Source organism: Trichomycterus rosablanca, chromosome 19 (assembly GCF_030014385.1).
Source record: "Trichomycterus rosablanca isolate fTriRos1 chromosome 19, fTriRos1.hap1, whole genome shotgun sequence".
NCBI classification, from domain to species: Eukaryota; Metazoa; Chordata; class Actinopteri; order Siluriformes; family Trichomycteridae; genus Trichomycterus; species Trichomycterus rosablanca.
In genome coordinates this window covers 26,223,891-26,245,145 of record NC_086006.1, presented here as the reverse complement: position 1 = coordinate 26,245,145, position 21,255 = coordinate 26,223,891, and the positions used below count along the sequence as shown (strand labels likewise).

The window sequence follows — 21,255 nt, the reverse complement described above, 5'->3', positions numbered from 1 at the left end:
GACCTATTTTAGGTGGCTCTGGGATTATATATAAACATTTGGACAAATTGTGACAAAGGTAAAAGACTGTTCCATTTTCCTTTTAATGAGCGCAGTCAACCTGGCCCTATTTATACAGGTGCAGAGAAGTCACCAGCTGTGTTTATAATCATTAATACAATATAGCAGGCCATTCCAGAAAGTTGTGTAAAATTTTAGAAGTTTCGACACCACCAAACTAAAAGCAAACTTGTTTCTAGTGAGTGTACGCAGTTCCCGAGCGTTCATGGGCTTCCTGCTGCAGGCGCGCTCAGTAGCTGAGGACCGGGTGGTTGGAGGCAAGTTCAAACTGCACCCGCCGGGTACACACACGCTGTCCTGCATGTCGAGCGCAGATACCGTCACACACTCCGACAAACTGCTCAAGAGGAACCTGTCGTTCACCTGGAGAGCACCACCTCAACCCTGCGGAGACCTGAGATTCTAGTAAGAAACAAAGACACACTGTAGACACACTAAGACTTTTTCTACACATGTATAGATAATATAGTGAAAGCCAAACCACCCTGACACCAGTACCCTCTGTTGGTCAAGGTGCTGAGTGGTCTGGATACTCATGGTGTCAAATGCCCTCAGATGTCACCCAGAAGTGTTTCCTTTTGTCTTTCTTTGTTGGTGAAGTAGAAGAGCTTTTAATATTTTAGCAGTTTTTAATAAGGTCTGCAGGACCACCGTCCAGGTCCAGGAGCACTGGTGGCTGAGCTTTATAGACTGGGAGAAGGACAAACTGGTTTGTGCTACTTGAAAGATTTATTTAACAGGGTCTGGACTTTCTAGAAGAGAGCCCAAGCTGTAGATCCAACATGGAGATCCAGACCATCTCAATGAGATGATGAAGTTGCTATTATCATTGGTAATCTATGTAAATCTCACAGCCCTTGGTAGGCATGAATGAGTGAGCCATTTCCCAGGTTCTCTTCTGTTGGTACCAAGCGCCAGGTTGACGGCTTCTCTGCCTCACTGACTGGGAAAAAGCTTTTCTGGAGTCATGATCTGGGCAGCATCAGAGGACATCCTTGATTCTTTGGTCATTAAGGAATTTACAGTAAATATCTGGACCAATCAGCATTTAGACCCAAAGAAAAGCCACGGGGTCAGAGTGGCATCTCAACACATAAAAATAAACAAAGGCATAACATTAAGATCACTGGGAATAAGGCAAGTCAGAGCATTGTTGCAGACCATGTTCACCCTTTCATGGAAACGGTATTCCCTGATGGCTGTGGCCTCTTTCAGCAGGAAAATGCACCGTGCAACAAAGCAAAAATGCTTCAGGAACGGATTGAGGAGCACAACAAGGTGTTGACTTGGCCTCCAAATTCCCCAGATCTCAATCCAATCGAGGGTCTGTGGGATGTGCTGGACAAACAAGTCCCATCCATGGAGGCGCCACATCACAACTTACAGGAGTTAATGGATCTGCTGCTGACATCTTGGTGCCAGATACCACAGCACACCTCAGGGGTCTAGTGGAGTCCATGCCTCAACGGGTCAGGGCTGTTTTGGCAGCAAAAGGGGGACAAACACAATAGTAGGAAGGTGGTCATAATGTTATGCCTAATCAGTGTATCTTGTGTTTATTCTCCCTCACCTCAGCATTACAGTGGTGCATTCCTATTTTGTCCACTGGACCAGGATTCGGTCAGCTGTGGTGCATGATGGGACTTTGAGTACAGGACGTGATTCTGGACTACAGGAAAGAATAATCTTGGGTAAGAAATGATTCATCCCATACGTACTGCGAATGACACACACACACACACACACACACTAATTGTGTTCTTCTTTCAGCGTCTCCGATGACAACGTATACACAAACACACACTGCTGCACCTACACACACTGCATCAAGCCAGCACACACGCACAACCCTACTACGCACCACCTACACACAGACACACACAACAGGAACCTACAGCACACACAACCCAGGAAACAACACACTCACACTCCATACTACACACACAAACAGGAACGCACAACTCTACTCTACAACACCCGCCCTTACCACCACCATACTGACACCCACTCGCACAAGGACTTCTGTTCACACAACACACAACAGAACACAAACACACCTGCTAACACACACACCCACACAATCACACATTAATTCAGAGACTCCTCTTCATAAACACACAGCAATGGCACCATCACACACCACTACACAACAACACACCACTACACAACAACACACTACTACACACAGACAGACACACAATCGTTTCAAGCCAAAGAGTTCTCGCGCTCATACAACACACACACCTTCAACTGTGCCAGTGTCTGGTACTCAAAACTCATACAGACATATTATACCAGCTGTAACGTGGATCACCATGCCCGCACAGGTACCACTGAACAGTACACATACATCAAACACACTAACCATGCCAACCACCACACAGATCACTTCCATGCCAACACTGGTACCATCAAACACTACACAAACATCCTACACAGGAACAACAAACACACTAACCATGCCAACCACCACACAGATCACTTCCATGCCAACACTGGTACCAACAAACACTACACAAACATCCTACACAGGAACAACAAACACACTAACCATGCCAACTGGCAAGTGGATCACTGCCATGCCAACACAGGTATCGCTGAACAGTACACAAACATCAAACACACTAACTATGTTAACTAACACACTGGCGTCCTCCATGCCAGCACAGGTACCAACAAACACTACACACACATTCCAAACAGGAACAACAAACACACTAACCATGCCAACCACCACACAGATCACTTCCATGCCAACACTGGTACCAACAAACACTACACAAACATCCTACACAGGAACAACAAACACACTAACCATGCCAACTGGCAAGTGGATCACTGCCATGCCAACACAGGTATCGCTGAACAGTACACAAACATCAAACACACTAACTATGTTAACTAACACACTGGCGTCCTCCATGCCAGCACAGGTACCAACAAACACTACACACACATTCCAAACAGAAACAACACACACACTAACCATGCCAACCACCACACAGATCACTTCCATGGCAACACAGGTATCACTGAACAGTACACAAACATCAAACACACTAACTATGCCAACTATCACACTGGCGTCCTCCATGCCAGCACAGGTACCACAGAACACTGCACAAACAACAAACATACTAACCATCCCAACTGGCACACAGATCACTTCCATGCCAACACAGGTACCACTGAACAGTACACAAACATCTTATACACTAACCATGCCAACTACCACACTGGCGTCCTCCATGCCAGCACAAGTACCAACACACACTACACAAACATTCTACACAGAAACAGCACACACACTAACCATGCCAAGTGGCACGTGGATCACTTCCATGCCAACACAGGTACCACTGAACAGTATACAAACAACAAACACACTAACCATGCCAACTACCACACTGGGGTCCTCCATGCCAGCACAGGTACCACTGAACACTGCACAAACAACAAACACACTAACCATCCCAACTGACACACAGATCACTTCCATGCCAACACAGGTACCACTCATCAGTACACATACATTAAACACACTAACCATGCCAACTACCACACTGGTGTCCTCCATGCCAGCACAGGTACCAACAAATACTACACACACGTCCCACACAGAAACAGCACACACACTAACCATGCCAACTACCACACTGGTGTCCTCCATGCCAGCACAAGTACCAACAGACACTACACACATGTCCCACACAGAAACAGCACACACAATAACCATGCCAACCACCACACTGGCCTCTTTCACATCAACACATCAACAGTTCCTGCCAGACATCATGCCAGTATCACAAACAACACACAAAGTAACCATGGCATTTGCCACAATGACGTCTTCCAGGCCACCACATATGCCACCAAACCTCACACCAACATCTTACAGACAACTGACTCACACCCTTACAAGAGAAACCACCACCAGACAGACACAGGTACTGCCAAACACATACAAACTATTCATGCCAACCTCCTCACCGACCCACACAGCAACACACACACCCACAATGAACAGGACGTCTCATCAACAAACAACACACAAACTGTCTATGGCAACTCAGAGACGTCCATACATCCAGACATCTACACGAATGCCACTCCAGCCCACACATACCAACACAACACCAGTTATGCCAACCATCAGACTAACCTCTTCCAGGCCGTCTTACTCACCAGCAACACAAACACTAAACATCTATGCTGAAGATTCTGTACCAATGAACATGCCAACGTCTCAGAGAACACACACACATTCCCGTACCTCCACAAATCAGCATGTACACTCTGACACATCTTTGGCATTTACGCCAACTGACAACCCTTCTGAGACTCGAACCACAGCCTCAACCCCACCTACACCGACATACACTCACAAACATACTCTCATTAAATTACACACATTCAGCGCTGCTTCGTCCTTCCACCTGGAGCAGTCGCCTGCCCTCCGGCGCTCTGTGTATGATCCTGTGAAGCCGAGCGAGCATGCTGAAGAGGGTACGTCCCAAATGTTCATACACTAAAAGACATTTAGTGTATTTCACTGTCCACTCTGAACACTGAGAAACCTGAGAACCTGCACTTAGCATGACCAGACAGATCGAATTACATAACTGCAACCAATTACATCATTTACACTGCAGGTGTGCAAGTGTTCCTAATAAAGTGGACGGTGAATACCCCATAAATTGGAATAAATTGAGATTTTTCTTTTAAACGCTTTTAGTGCTTCGGACAAACACAGTTTCTGTGCCACGCCCCGAGGATGGATTCAAAGTCGGAGGTGGCGTGACACCAGAGTCAGAGTCAGGGCCAGGGCTTACGTCTCAGCCCGGACTGTTACTGGGCATCTTCCTGGCTCTGTTGGTAGTGCTGGTGATCTACGTTCAGAGGAGACTCGGCGTGAAACGTCACCGTATGTCTCTGAATGAGAACAACCGCAGGAGCGCTGAAGGATGGAGGGCGCAGGAATGTGGAGAACTGGTGCAACTGCGGCGAATCCGCGAGAACAGTTTACTGTTACTGCAGGCCCAGTACGATATCATCACTGGAGCAACAGGAAGCTAAAACACAGCTTCTGTAATGTTCAGAGAGGTGACAAATTAAAGGAAAAACAATGTCTTGGTAGTGTAAAATACAAGCCACCAAAAATCCGCTGAATCTTGGCATTGATTCTCCAAGTCACAACTTGAGTGAACACCTACAGCATATGATTTCCATACACTATATGACCAAAAATATTTGGACACCCGACCATGAACTTGTTGGACATCCCATTAAAAATGGGATTAAAATAGAGCAACCTCTGGGATCTTTTCAGCTGTAACAACTCTTCAGCTAGCACTCCTCTGAGAAGACTTCTCATAAAACTTTGTAGTAGGTCTTTGGGAATTTGTGCCCATTCAGCCCAAAGTTGACGCATTCGTATAGCTGGACACTGATGCTGGTCAAGAAAGCCTGGACAGGACACCAATCCATTGCGAGGCCTCTGCAATCCATCCCTTAGCCAACGTATGTTGAAATAAGACCGGCCAATAGCACCACTCAGGATTCGAACCCTTAGATCCCAACGGCAGTGAGTTAGCATAATCTGCATTGTAATAAAACAACAACACGTAATTACAAGCAGCCTGGTTGCATCTGCAGGTTTTTCCTTTAATTTATCACCATTCTTTATTATTACCAAAAATCCAGTAAACACACTTTCTTAAAGACTTTGGGTTGGAGAAGAAAGTAGTCAGTAGTGGTAGTTTTAGCCAATCAGTATTCAGTTAATTTGAGTGGTTATTGTAGACGTGGCAACTAACATTAATACTCCATTGTTTATTTTAGGCTCATGTTTCATTCACTTTGGTTCTATTCATGATAGGACAGGACATGTGGTTATTGGTATTGGTTATCTCCAATGCATGGGACTAGTTTTCCCCAAATCACTGGACGCAATGCATTAACACCCAACGGACAGGACACCAATCCATTGTGGGACCTTGGCAATTTACTGACTATCACCATTTTTTTTATTACCAAAACTCCAGTAAAAACCCTTTTTGAAGACACTTTCTTAAAGACTTTGAATGTAGAAGAAAGTAGTCAGTAGCAGTAGTTTTAGCCAATTAATATTCAGGCAATGTAAGTGTTTATTGTAGACATGGCAACTAACATTAATGCTCTGCTTTATTTACATACTGTATGAAGTCTAAACTACAGTCTGCTTGTTTATTTTAGGCTGATGTTCCATTCACTTTGGTTCCATTCATGACAGGACAGGTAGTTATTGGTATTGGGTATCTCTAATTCATGGGACTAGTTTCCCCCAAATCACCGGACAGGACACCAATCCATTCTGGGACCGTGGCAATTTACCGCTGTAAATACGCATCATTTGCACTCTGACTATTAATTCAGATCTCTTGCATTTGATGAATTCAACTGCAAACACATGTTGCAAATGGACATTAATGGACACAAATGATACAGTGAGCTGTAGATCAGTGTCTGGTTTTATTGGTGGAATGAAACACGGCAGTACCAGAAAGAGTGATATCTGCTAAAGCTGCACAATCCTTTGCAATACTGATATTTTGTAGAAGGCTACAAAAATGCAAAAAGCTCCTTATCCGAGCCGTGTGTCGCTGACTGATCTTAGACACCCCGAGGGTTCTTCTTGTTTCAGTTTTCCAACAACAGCAGGTCCAAATAATACAAGGTACATTTTAACCGTTTTAATTTCACTACAGTTGCAATATAAGGAAAAACACTCTATATGGCCAGAATTATCTGGACCATGAGCTTGGACGTCTCATTCAGAAACCATGGGTGTTGACCATGAGAGCATTTGTTAGAACAGGCACTGATGTTAGACAAGAAGTCATGGCTTGTAATCAAAACTCCTTAATGTGTTCAGACTTGTCAAACCACAACTTTAATCCCCAAACTGTTTCCAGATAGTTAGAAGCATATATAAGTTATTAAACAGTATATTATTAATTTGTATTACACCTGCCAGCAATATCTGTGGCTGAGAGACCTGAACTCAATAATCAGAAACAGTTTCTATATACTTTTGGTCATAAAAACAGCCAACGTGTAAACATGTGAACCTTCTTTAACATCTAGAACACTGACAGAGACTCAATACAGCTGCTTTAAACATCTAATTTGGCCTCTGATAACAAAATAAAAATCAAATCATATTATTATACTCATCCATCCCATTTCAAACAATTATGCACAAAACATTTCAGGCACAAAGAAACACAAACCCTTCGAATGTCCTGCCTAGGTATCAAACTAAAAAAATAATCAAGAGTAAAACACAACCCGTTAAATACAAGTTGGAAATCAGTTGAGGAATGTTGTTGGAAACCAGTAAGCGCTTCATATAAAAATAAAGCTCTATATATATATATATTCACATTTGATAAAAATACGCTTGTGGAATCATTCCAAGCTCGTCTGCGTAAGAAAGTCCCTGCAGAGAGGACGAGCTGCTAGAGGTCCCTCTAGATTCAGTAAGGCACTTGATCCATCTTCGTTCTTCGTAGAGAAAGAACCACTTCATTTAGCTTTGGGTCCCGTAATGGTTTAGTCTGACTGTCATTCAAAAGGTCAAATGGGCTGTTGGTTGGACAGCTTTAGTGCCCACACACACACACACACACACACACACACACACACACACACACACACACACACAAAGACACACACATTAGTCTTTTTAAATCTGCATTTAATCAAAACAGTCAAAGAAATTTAATGTTTTAACTAATCTTTTTTTTTTTTGTATATGGTATACACACTCATTCTAAATTTCATGTCTGCAACACGTTCCAAAAATGTTAAAACAGGCTCATGTTTACCACCACCTCAAGTCATCCCCATTGTTGCTTAATGTAAGAGCCGCTCAAGAGTCTGGAGTCTCTGTTGTTGTATATTGCACTTTTTAAAAAGAGACAGATCTGAACTGGCAGGCCATTCTAGCACCTGCACTCTCTTACCACACTAACATAGCATATGCAAAAATGCGTCTTGATGCCGTCTTGCCTATTCAAGCTTACAAACTTTGATGTATAGTAGACTGCTCCTTTTCGGAATGTTACAGGGATCAACTTAGGAATTAGTGTATTTTCTCAAAAATCTATAAAATTGATTAAAAAATAAAACATCAAATGTCATCATTCTGTTGTTATTAATTACAAACCTGTAAAAAATCACTGATCACTAGTAGTCATTCATCAGTATTAGATTTATTATTGGTATATTAAAGTGAATGAAATTAAACTGAATCAGAATATTCCACCACCCAACACCCAGAATTATTCTGAATGATTGTAAATCGGGTCGATTCGGGAGGTTTTGCACTTACTGACTGGGACTTGCAGGCAGAAGAGCATGCAGCGTTATCTCACTAAAATAGCAGACTGAGAGAAAACAGCAGGACCGATAATAAACTTACATAGGAATCTAAAGTGCTCGAATTTGACTCATTCATAAGCATAGACTATTATTCCAAAGTATGGACACCAGTGGTTAAAATCCTAAGTGAAAATAAGTGGATGCTTACTCTACAGGAAACTAATGTTTCCAGTGCCAGTGGCTGCCACACAACCCCAATGGATAACACCGTACAGATGGCAAGGTATTCCTTACATCAAATATAGATGTATATCTATCTGCTGTTCCTAATGAGTCCTTAACAGTCAATTAAAACACTCAAAAGAAAGATGTCCAATTTTTATACACTCTGTGTATGTAGACTGTATGTAGGGCGAACACAATTTACAGCTGCGCAAAAAATACATACATCCATTTAATAAATGTTTTTCTTTACCATACTTCCACGTCAAAAATCATCAAAATGTGTCATTTGGTGCCTGAACTTTTGCACACATCTGAATACAACGCAAATGTATTTTCCAGACTATACGTGCCAATAAACTATAAAACCTACGCACCTGTAAATTCAGTGTGATTAAAGAAAAAAAATCTATATGCTGTTTTATAAACGCAATCAGCGAAAGGTCACAGGGCAAAAACAGTTTTAGAGCTTTTGATCTGTGTGTTTTGGTCGATTATTTACTACAAATAAAATTATATGTATGTAATTTATCTTCATGTAGACACCCCAGGTATACGTTAGGGAGTGTCTAAAAACTGTGATATGTCCTACTACGCAACTAAAATAAAATTTTATAAATCATACCCTCACTACAAGTGCAATTTTAAGAATTCAGTCATGCTGATACTAAGCTCACTTGACTGTGGACAGTGTCACACTTGTACTTGCTCTTGGACGAAGTTTGAGGCTCTTTAAAATTTTGTGAAAAGCCTTTCTAGAGGAGTGTAGGCTGTTAAAGCTGCAAATCTACAACCATAATTTTTTACAGTTAGTTTTGGAATCGTGGACAGGTCATAGACAGGTGTCCACATACTTTTGGCCATATAGTTTATATAGTACAACTTACAGTCTGGAAAATAAAACGTTAAAGTGTAAACTGTTCGGTTTGTACATAAAGTATGTTTACATTATGCTAATTGATCATGCTAACTGATTGTTGCCGTGCCTGTACCTTCTGACTCGTGTTCATCCAGGCTTTAATGGTGGGTACGAGGATGCTCCCCAGCAGGATCTGAGCCGGGTGGTAGATGAGCAGAGGCACTGAGATCAGAGACAGATGCTCAAATCCCTCAAATACAATCTTCAGCATTGGGATTCCTAATGACACACACACACACAGACACACACAGAGACACAGAGACACACACAGACACAGACACACAGAGACACACACAGACACACACAGACAGACACACAGAGACAGAGACACACACAGAGACACACACAGACAGACACACAGAGACACACAGACACACACACAGAGACACAGAGACACACACAGACAGACACACAGAGACACACAGACACACAGAGACACACACACAGACACACAGAGACACACACAGACACACACACAGACAGACACACAGAGACACAGAGACACACACAGACAGACACACACAGAGACACACAGAGACACACACAGAGACACAGAGACACACACAGACAGACACACACAGAGACACACAGAGACACACACAGAGACACAGAGACACACAGACACAGTGTGTCTTTTATTTTAATCTTTTATTTTTTTTTTTCCCCTTTTTTTCACTCATTCCAGTCGTGTCTATTAAGAGTTTCTCACTTTCTCATTGCTGTTGCCACCCTCACACCTGATCAAGTAGGCCTCTGACAACCACTAATCGTTATTTTTCACCTGCTGAGCCCGGGTCTCAAAGAGCGCAGTATTGCGTACAGAGACCCACGTACTGGTATATTTTACCAATCCATCCATCATGTTAAGCGCAGGCCGGAGTAAACAACTTAATGTGGCTTAATGAGGTAAAACTGCAAATGAAAACAATACTGCTGGGGCTGATGTTGCTTAACTGTGTGAGTCACTTAATCTGCAGTTGTTCTTAAAACAAATGAAGTAAATAGCACAAGAACTCACCCAATGTCAGAGATTTGTGTGTAGAACAAAATATTATTGCTACAGAATCTCCTGCACTGAAGCCAGAAAACTGCCTGCAAACAGAACAGAAGAAAACCCATCAGTGTGAAACTGTGAGGAGTGATCAGTGTGAAACTGTGAGGAGTGATGAGTGTGAAACTGTGAGGAGTGATCAGTGTGAAACTGTGAGGAGTGATCAGTGTGAAACTGTGAGGAGTGATCAGTGTGAAATTGAGGAGTGATCAGTGTGAAACTGTGAGGAGTGATCAGTGTGAAACTGTGAGGAGTGATCAGTGTGAAATTGAGGAGTGATCAGTGTGAAACTGTGAGGAGTGATCAGTATGAAATTGAGGAGTGATCAGTGTGAAACTGTGAGGAGTGATCAGTATGAAATTGAGGAGTGATCATAGTGAAACTGTGGAGTGATCAGAGTGGAACTGTGTGGAGTGATCATAGTGATCAGAGTGGAACTGTGTGGAGTGATCAGTGTGAAACTGTGGAGTGATCAGAGTGGAACTGTGTGGAGTGATCATAGTGATCAGAGTGGAACTGTGTGGAGTGATCAGTGTGAAACTGAGGAGTGGTCCGTGTGATTAGTGTGAAACTAAGGAGTGATCAGCGGGAGAATCTCACCTGGTTGATAAAAGAAACGTCAGTAACATGAAGGTGAGCTGAATGGTAAAAACTGCAGAGAGATTTGAGAGAATTGGTGATCACATTAAGAACGTCTGCATTTTAAACATGATGGATTGCTCCCACCCCGCCAGAGTGACTCACTGATGAAGACGACGATGAGCAGGCTGAGGTGGTCCAGCTCGATGTCGGGGTTGGAGAACGTGTCACAGAATGTGGTGTAAATGATCATGAGCAGGACGACACTGCTCACCGTCCCGAACGGTAGTTTCCTCCGCTCCAGCCACTCCCTCAGAAACCTCCGACACACCTAAACGATAATTCATTCCTGTCATTGTTGCTTTACTTCGGTGCTGTATTGTTTTTAGAGCTGACGCTTTAGGTAGAGTCTTTATCGTAAAGTAAACACAAGAACCAAACAGTTTCCATTAGATGCAAATTAGGCATGACTAAGGCAGGAGTGACTACACTAAATAGCAATTTATCTTCGACTCAGCATTATAATCATCAGGAAATAAATATAATGTTTAGTTTAGACATGTCCAATTCCCCCTTTCTTCCTGGTTGCATCGTCAACCTCCCCAAGGCGGACCACAGACTAGCAGATGCCTCATTCGACACGTGTGAAGCCAGTGGGCTACACTCAAGAATTTGTCCAACACTCACGCAGACGTGTTGACAGGACCGGAGTCCCTGTTGCAACCATAATGAGGCGTTACCTCATCAGGCCACTGGAACATTGATTATGGTGCTAAAGATTTTCTTAACCAACATCAATGATCAGCCATACAAATGCTCTTTTGACTCAATGGACACAAATTCCCACAGACATACTTCTTCTTAGTCTTCTTAAAAAAGCGGCTGTTGTTCTAGCTGAAAAGATCACATAAAGGTCACTCAAGCTCAAATACTTTTGGCCATATTGCGTATTTCCATCTGATGTTGAAAACAAAATTCCTCTCAAAATGAAGAGGCATTTTGGGCTTCCTTTCCAAGGTGTTTTACCACCTCAGTGCCCTTTGATTGCCTCTTTATTGTCCGTAAAATAAGAGGGCGACTTTCTCTCCACATAAAAACACAGACAGACAGACACTCACCTGTCCCACTATGAGAGGTACGACCACGGTCATGAAAAGCTGAGAGAAGATGGAGGAGAATGGCACTGAGGACGAAGAGCCAAGCTACAAAATACAAACACAACGGAAATGAAAACATCTGCAGCACTGTGATTTATTTCTGACTTATTTCTCTTGCTTTTGATTCCCAAGTGTCACAAGGCAAAAATACTCTGGATCACAATCCTGTCAATCATCATATAGACACGTCCACAGTGTGCACTTTGAAGACGTGAATAGTATTTAAGGAATGATGTGCATTTTGTCAGCCTGTACACATTACAAGTAGGTAAACAGTTTTTTTTTTAAGACATGTCAAACAACATTGCTTCACTTCAAACACACACACACTGTTAAACAATTCTTGTGTTTACTTAGAATTAAAAATGGTTATAAGTTGTAAGCTCAGCAAGATTAGACAGAAGTTACATGTAGACTTTCCTCCCAGCAGGAGAAACTGGTTATACGCACACATCCACGTCTACAGAAGAGGAAAAGACTGTAAGAGCTGAGTCAACGTTTATTTGTGGAATCAGTCACAGTCATTCATTAATTCAGCTTCAGTAGCCGCTTCATCCTGGTCAGGGCCCAGAATTGATCTGGAGTTTACATGAAGCATTCAGAGCAAAGAATCCACCTTTGACAGTATGTGCTTCATTTGGGAACTAAGTGGAAAGAATTAATCCACAATGACACGGGGATAACATTACAAACAGTGCTTGAAGTAGATAGCTGGGACTTTCACTACCACAGCACAGTGGTACCTCAGAGGTTAAGGTACCGGACTAGTAATTAGTAGGTCCCTTGCCCCTAAACAATGCCCTTAAACCATAATTTCTTGCACTGTGTCATAATTGGAAGTCGCTTTGGATAAAAAAAGTAAATGTAAGTAAGTAAGTAAGTAAGTAAGTAAATTTTATTTATAAAGCACTCTTAAAACAACTTACGTTGACCAAAGTGCTGTACATCGAATAAGCATACATAACACAACATTATATTAAAAAAGTAAGAACCAAATAAAAATACAGAGTAAGAGACAAAATAAAACAAATACAAATAGACAATTTGACAAACTTGACAAACAATTAAAAACAATTAAAATTGACAAACAATTAAAATTAACACAGCTCCTCACTGTTCAAATGCCAGCTTATAAAGGTATGTTTTTAGGAGTGATTTAAAAACAGCGGCCGAAGGTGCTTGTCGAATATTAGGAGGTAGAGTGTTCCATAGCCTCGGAGCATAAACTGCAAATGCACGATCACCTTTTAGCTTCAAACGAGCCCTAGGAACGGTCAACAAATTCTGAGTGGCTGATCTTAAAGATCGCTGTGCGGTTGCGGGAGAAAGCATACCACTGAGATAAGCCGGGGCTTGACCATTAAGCGCTTTAAAAACAAATAAAAGCACTTTAAAATGAATCCTGTGCTGAACAGGCAGCCAATGTAGTGAGGCAAGGACTGGTGTAATATGGTTTCTTTTCTTGGTATTAGTCAGTAACCTTGCTGCTGCATTCTGGACTACCTGCAAGCGCCGCAACAGAGACTGACTAATCCCAATATACAGAGAATTACAGTAGTCAATTCTTGCAGAAATGAATGCATGAATAACTTTTTCCAGGTCAGAATAGCAGAGAAAAGGCTTAATCTTCGCAATATTTCTGAGCTGGAAGAAGCTATTCCTTACCACAGAGTTGATTTGTTTATCAAATCGGAGGTCAGAGTCAAAGATAACACCAAGATTTCTCACAGATGTTTTGACACATGTAGACAAGTGACCAAGGTTATTGGAGACACTATTGATGTGATGAGGACCCCCAAAAACGATAACCTCTGACTTGCTTTCATTCAGCTGAAGAAAATTGTCAGCCATCCACCTCCTTATGTCCTCAAGACAACTGCTAAGAGATGTTAACGAGCCATTGTCATTCGGTCTAATGGGAAGATAAAGCTGTATGTCATCAGCATACAGGTGAAAGCTGACATTGTGCTTCCTAATTATTTGACCCAATGGCAGCATATAGAGAGAAAAAAATGTAAAATGTAAATGTAAAATGTAATTACACTAGAATTAATATTACTTGTCCTGTAAGAGAGAACAAGAACAGGTGAGTGTCACCTAGTGCTGCCTAGTGCCTCCTGCGTAATGCAGTTTATGTATAGTCATTATATACCACCCACAACCTGATGTGGAAAGGGCAAATAACTCCACATAGACACTCCACACAGTTACAGATAACAAAGTTTGGACCTTTAGGACCCTAAACTGTGCATCGCCCTCTCTAGCTCCTGCACTGCTCTGTCTGCCAGAGTCAGTTGTGGTAAATTTGGTCTAATTTCACTGAATGCGTTTTAAGGTCATTAGCGAATGATGGATGTAAAAATTGTACTTACAAACACCAGCAGCAGCAGCGGCGTGACGACGATCCCCTGCAGAACAAACACTCACCTTAATACAAACAAACCCAGCAGAATGAACTTTGTATGAGGTGGAGGTGTGTATTTGTTTGACGGGATGGTCAGCCTGGAAAATTTACTTTTTAAACTAGATGTCTGCAAATATCCACATAAGATGGTACTGTGTTTTAAAAGGGTCACATTTCTGGCCTGCATCAAGCAAAGAAGTAAACAAAGGAGAAGCTGAAGTGACCAGAATTGGGTTAAGAATCGTCCAATGCATTATTAACACCTGGAAAAATCGTGAGACCTCAAATGACCATGATCATGAAGTCAAACCTTAAAAAATAGATATTGGAACTACGGCTATGTTTAATAGTCAAAGCAAGAGCAATTTCCACACACACAATGTGACGAGAACTCAAAGGATTAGTACTAAACAGCTATGTGGCCACAGGAAACCCACCTATTTCTGAGGCTAATCAAAAAGTGTTCAATTTGCAAGGGATCATAAAGTTTTTGGTACATTTAAGCTGTTTTAAGGTTTTTTTTCTGCTTTATTAAGTGTTTGCTCCCTAATACTGCTTGTTTATAAGTCCAAATGCCCGTCCTTGTTTTAGAAACCTCTATACTGTCGTACAGTTTTATAAGCCACTTTAACAAATACAGCACAAACGATGCAATATTTTCGGTCTGGCTTCTTTATAATCTGCTTGAATTTAAGAACAGAACTCTTTTTTTGTAGATGAGATGAGAACTCACCAGGAAGCTCCCAAACGCTGAGTTGAAAATGGCTGCAGCCTGGAAGATAACGGCGTACCAGCACATTAAATGAGGAACTACATGAAAAGTTATCACCTGCTACACATTATTTTAACTGTCATCCACCTTACCTCGTTTCCCCCGACAGCTTTAGTAAGGATGACTGCAGAAGACACAGGAGGAGGCATGCAGCCCACCGTCTGTAACCTGCGAAAACACACAGTAATGAATTCTGGTTCGAACCTAACATGCACTGCAAGCACCCGCACCCAATCAAAAAAGTGACCTGATTGTACTTTTTTTGGATGACTGGACAATGTTGGTATCTGAAGTTGCTTAGAAATGGCTCAGAGTGGCATTCCTGACTTTCTGGATTATATGGAAAAAATATGTAGATTTTATGTCTATATTTTGTCTGCTGGGATCTAGGGTCTGAATCACCAACAGTGTTGTCGACCAATTGGGTGTCTACATACAGACATGATTGCCTATGTCTGAAGGGTGGGTGTTTGCCCTGAGGCCCCACGATGGATTGCCATCCTGTCCGGGGTGTGTCACTGCATTGCACCCTGGGATTCTGGAAAAAACTGGACCCACCGTATCCCTGACCAGGATAAAGAGGTGGCTCTGATTCACTGGGCAAAATGCAGACAAGTCGCCAGTCCATCACAGTGCAGACACACATACAAACCCACACACTCACACTTAGGGCAATTTTTTGTAGCTCCAATTGACTGACTGCATGTCTGTGGACTGTGGCACCTGGAGGAAACCCCAGTGGATGCACGGAGAACATGCTAACTTTTTTGTCCTGTTGCCTAAACACCAGCTTTGCAAACTCGCAGATTTCTGCTGAGCAGTTGTTGGCTTATTTACCCTCAACCAAGTAAAACCCACTTCACTTTAATAAAGTGTGATTTTGAGGTGGAGTGTTTCCAACACTTGACACTCGATTCTGGGGCAGACAAGCAGATCAGTGTGCTGTTCTACATGAATAAGCTCAAACGTTAGAGCAAATTCAGTATAAGCCAGAGAGCTACCTGTGGACAGATAGCTCATTCATACAGTTTGGGGGTTGGGGTGGGTTAACTGGGAAGGGTTGTGTAGGTAAGAAGTATGACTGTGGCAGTAAATGAGAGCCTGAGAATCTCAGAGATGACATGAACAAGTTTGTATGTTGCGTGTTGAGTATTAGGTATTGAATCTGTGTGTGTTTACCCTTTAAGAAGCCATTCGTTAATCGCTGTGAGTGCCAGCACTTTGAGAAGCGCCCAGATGGCGATGGGGAAAAATACCAGAGTGAACGTCTGAACAAACAGATGTAACTTCACATGCATTAATGCGCTCGTCAGCTCCTAGAAGACGCGGACAGGAAATGAAATATTATTTTATTAAGGACGGCAGCGATCAAGATTGAGTGCGTCTAGTCTGACTGAACCAAATGATCAAATACAATTCGGTTATCTGGGGATCTGAATAACTAAGAAGTCGATTACTTTTTCTTACACTGAACCAGTTTGTGTCGTATATTAAATTGAGTTTTTAAAAAATCAAATCTTGAATGAGATTAAAACTTTAAAACTGAAGAAATTAGAAAAGGGGGTAAATACTTTTTCACAGTAACATATGTAGGAATGTGAGTCCTATTGGGTTTAATTAATGTAAATCACTTTTATTAGAATGCGAGCAGAATGGACCACTTGTCTGGACTCACATATATACATTTACTGCATTCGGACACTTTGATCCAAAGCAACTCACAAGTTTCACCGAATATAGTGCCAATTCTGTGGTGATGGGGCTTGAACCAGCAACCTTCCGATTACTAATCCACTACCTTAACCACGGAGCTATCGCTGCCTGTTTGTCTTCTGCTGTGGAGTGACACTACACTGATAAACTGAAATACCAGTAAAAGACCAGCAGATATAAAACTATCCTTCATTTCATTTTCATGTCGACTGCCACTTTATTCTGGTCAGGGTCGTGGTGGGTCCGGATTCCCAAGAAACCCTGGGCACACGGCAGAAATAAACCCGGTGCAGGGCTTCAGCCAATCTGCTTTTCCTCAGACAGCCAGTCATATCTGTAAAGAACAGCTGAGATTGGAACCCGGATCTCAGTGGTAGGGGCTGGTGTAATATAGAGGTGGAAAGAGTACTAAATTATTGTACTTAAGTAAAAGTACTATTACTTTCATGAATTTTTACTTAAGTACGAGTAAAATTACTAGTCTAAAAATCTACTAAAGTAAAAAGTAACTCATTTAAAATGTACTAAAATTACACGTTACTTAGTTACTTTTTAACAGCAGTGGGGGGGGTCTCTCCTGTGCAATGCATACAAGACAAGTGGACACTTGTAGGACAGGTGTAGCCTAGTGGTTAAGGTACTGGACTAGTAATCAAAAGGTTGCCGGTTCAAGCCCCACCACTGCCAGGTTGCCACTGTTGGGCCCTTGAGCAAGGCCCTTAACCCTCAATTGCTCGGAAAGTACACTGTCACAGTACTGTAAGTCACTTTGGATAAAAGCGTCCGCTAAATGCTGTAAATGTAAATGGACACACAATAGTTGTTTTCAATTAAAATATAATAGAAAAAAACATGTTGATAGAACATTTAAAACATTTAGGGATGTGTAACGTGTCACTTTAGTACAGAACATCCCATAAAACATTTTCAAACTGTATAACCACTGAAGTCGGCATTAATTGTGGATTCTACAGACCAGCCTTCTTTTTTATCACCAACAAATACCAAACAAGTCATACTGCACATCTCATAACTCGCAATGATGCTATTTTTTTAGCTTTTTTTATTTTTACTCAGTAACGGATGTTATTTAAAACACACTTAAGTAAAAGTAAAATTACAGGTTGTAAAATCTACTTTAAAAAGTACAAGTACACAAAAAACTACTCAGTTACAGTAAGATTGTTTTGTAGGCTTGTATTACTAAGCATCAGTACAGTTTTACATTGTCTAACCCATAAGGTCAATATTTGTGGACACCCTGTAAGTATACAATTACATAAAAAAGAAAGGCACAACTTACCTCCGTCTTCAATGACAGGCCGCTGTTAAAGAAGATGGTTGACACGGCTACATAGGTGATGGTGATCTCGGGCCGAAGAGGACCTGACAGAGAGCAGTCCAGACAGAAAAGATAACTTATAACGGTAATCATGATCAGATTTCAGAAGTATGTAAACAATATTGCAGTCGGCTGTATACACTAACTACCCTGTCTGTTGGACGTTCACACATACGTACAAATATTTACCATTTGATGAGCTACACTCTAGTGTATGGGTGCGCTCTGTGGCTATACAATTACTGATTGTTTATTAGGATTGTAACGTCGTGTTTTACTCTTTTGGTTACATTCATGACAGGAACGGTAGTTACTCGTTACACAAGTTTAATATCGAACACAGTCATGGCCAATTCTGTATCTCCAGTTCACCTCACTTGCACGTCCTTGGACTGTGGGAGGAAACCGGAGCACCCGGAGGAAACCCACGCAGGCACGGGGAGAACATGCAAACTCCACACAGAAAGGACCCGGACCGCCCCGCCTGGGGACCGAACCCAGGACCTTCTTGCTGTGAGGCGACAGTGCTACCCACTTAGCCGCCGTGCCGCCCCTATACAATTACTAACTGTACACACACATATGACCATCATATGATCCCCACTGATCAGATTGTACTTGGATGGTGGACCATTTTCAGCATTTTCACACTAACATGGTCATGTGGGAAAGCTGGTAGTGTGGGTGCCACACGCAGCATGGATCCTGGACCTGTGTTTGAACAGGGGCAGTTGTAGCCTAGTGGTTAAGGTACTGGACTTGTAATGGCAAGGTTGCTGGTTCAAGCCCCACCACTGCCAGGTTGCCACTGTTGGGCCCCTAAGCAAGGCCCTTAACCCTCAATTGCTTAGACAATGCACTGTCACAGTACTGTAAGTCGCTTTGGATAAAAGCGTGTGCTAAATGTCGAAAATGTAAATGTGACAGTACATTGTCTAGGCAATTGAGAACCCAACAGCGGTGGGGCTTGAACCGGTGACCTTTTGATTACTAGTCCAGCACCTTTGATTACTAGTCGAGCATCTTAACCAGTAGGCTACACGGCGACCCTGGAGCCGAGAGGGATAGGGGCCTTGCTCAAGGGCCCGACAGTGGCTGCATGGCAGAGCCGAGATTCGAACTCTCAACCCTTCGATTTGATTGACCCACTAGGCTACCATAGTCACTGTTTGTGATAAAGGTTTTCATGTTCCCACTATACCTAAGTGGGCTTATAAGAACATGCCAGTATGTTGATTGGCTGAGTTGACCCATGGTGTGATAGTGCCCTGTCTTGTGCCCATTGTTTCCAGGTGGCATAGGATGAGGCAGTTAGGGAAAATAAATAAATAAATGAATAAAAACCGAGAAACACGGCAGGTACCGCGATATTTTCTGATGTATCGCCCACCTCTAGTGCACTTTGTAGGGAGTTTGGTGGCATTTGGGATTCAACCGAACAGAAACAAAACTAAAAAGGAATGAAAAGTAAACACGTCGGTTGAAAGTCGTTTGAGATAAAGAACCGTCTCCGTTACACCCCGTGATGATGAGTTTGACAGAAGAACCGTAGTAGTAATAGTTTTAACCAGGTTTGAATAGAAAACCCATCTTACCTCCTTTTACCCCAACCGACGGCGCGAGCTTGGCCGAGACAATCGCGAGCGCGATACCGATAATAAACCATTCCTTCCGCGCTCGCGCTAACAGGCCCATACCGGCTCAGTGCCGTTAAACCGCCGCCAGTCCTCTCAACGGTCCCGGTAGTGATGTGACATTTGAAGCGAGGCTTCGGAGCCTGTGTCGAGCAAAAAGGGGCGTGTCAAATGAAGCCCCGGTTCGAGGCGTGTATTGTGACGTAAAAAATCACGTGACTGATGACAAACGAGGCCTCGGATTCAGTGGGACACGTCATCGTTTCATTTTGCGTGCCGCTACCGCATAAAGAGGGTTTGAACCGCAAGGCACTTTGTGGGTTTTGAGTTGGCGTTGTTTGGTGTGGTTGCGAGGCGATTGGAGTGTGCGTTACAGTTAGTTTGTAAAGTTTAGTAATAACATTATACTGTAGATTATATCAGTTATAATTATTATAGTAATATTATCAGTTATTAATATAATTATATCTAATATTTATATTATTAGGTTAGGGTTTAGTAGACTAGTTAGTTGAGTAGTTTAGTGTTTTATATATATATATATATATATACAGTGTATCACAAAAGTGAGTACACCCCTCACATTTCTGCAAATATTTCAATATATCTTTTCATGGGACAACACTATAGACATGAAACTTGGATATAACTTAGAGTAGTCAGTGTACAGCTTGTATAGCAGTTTAGATTTACTGTCTTCTGAAAATAACTCAACACACAGCCATTAATGTCTAAATAGCTGGCAACATAAGTGAGTACACCCCACAGTGAACATGTCCAAATTGTGCCCAAAGTGTCAATATTTTGTGTGACCACCATTATTATCCAGCACTGCCTTAACCCTCCTGGGCATGGAATTCACCAGAGCTGCACAGGTTGCTACTGGAATCCTCTTCCACTCCTCCATGATGACATCACGGAGCTGGTGGATGTTAGACACCTTGAACTCCTCCACCTTCCACTTGAGGATGCGCCACAGGTGCTCAATTGGGTTTAGTCCATCACCTTTACCTTCAGCTTCCTCAGCAAGGCAGTTGT

At 42.3% G+C, this 21,255-nt stretch overlaps 1 protein-coding gene across 6 annotated transcripts; it reads right to left on the bottom strand.

The window, feature by feature from the left end:
- Positions 1-136: 136 nt before the first annotated feature.
- slc10a7 (solute carrier family 10 member 7) lies at positions 137-20,369 on the bottom strand. 6 transcript variants are annotated; one of them, XR_010015398.1, is made up of 14 exons: positions 20,179-20,368; positions 18,545-18,627; positions 16,708-16,844; positions 15,621-15,696; positions 15,490-15,528; positions 14,725-14,760; positions 12,314-12,397; positions 11,361-11,526; positions 11,217-11,268; positions 10,584-10,657; positions 9,639-9,784; positions 7,485-7,701; positions 1,631-1,729; positions 137-454 (listed from the first exon to the last, which is right to left on the bottom strand). XR_010015398.1 is itself a non-coding variant. In XM_063015765.1 (13 exons), the coding sequence occupies exons 1-12, from the start codon at positions 20,276-20,278 to the stop codon at positions 8,469-8,471; spliced, it is 1,014 nt and encodes a 337-aa protein (XP_062871835.1). In that variant the 5' UTR covers positions 20,279-20,369; the 3' UTR covers positions 6,552-7,701; positions 8,435-8,468. The 6 variants fall into 6 exon arrangements, 4 of the variants coding, with proteins under 4 accessions (XP_062871835.1, XP_062871836.1, XP_062871834.1 ...); XR_010015397.1 differs by lacking the exon at positions 1,631-1,729 and having other exon boundaries at positions 137-462; XM_063015765.1 differs by lacking the exons at positions 137-454; positions 1,631-1,729 and adding an exon at positions 8,435-8,489 and having other exon boundaries at positions 6,552-7,701; positions 20,179-20,369.
- Positions 20,370-21,255: the final 886 nt, after the last annotated feature.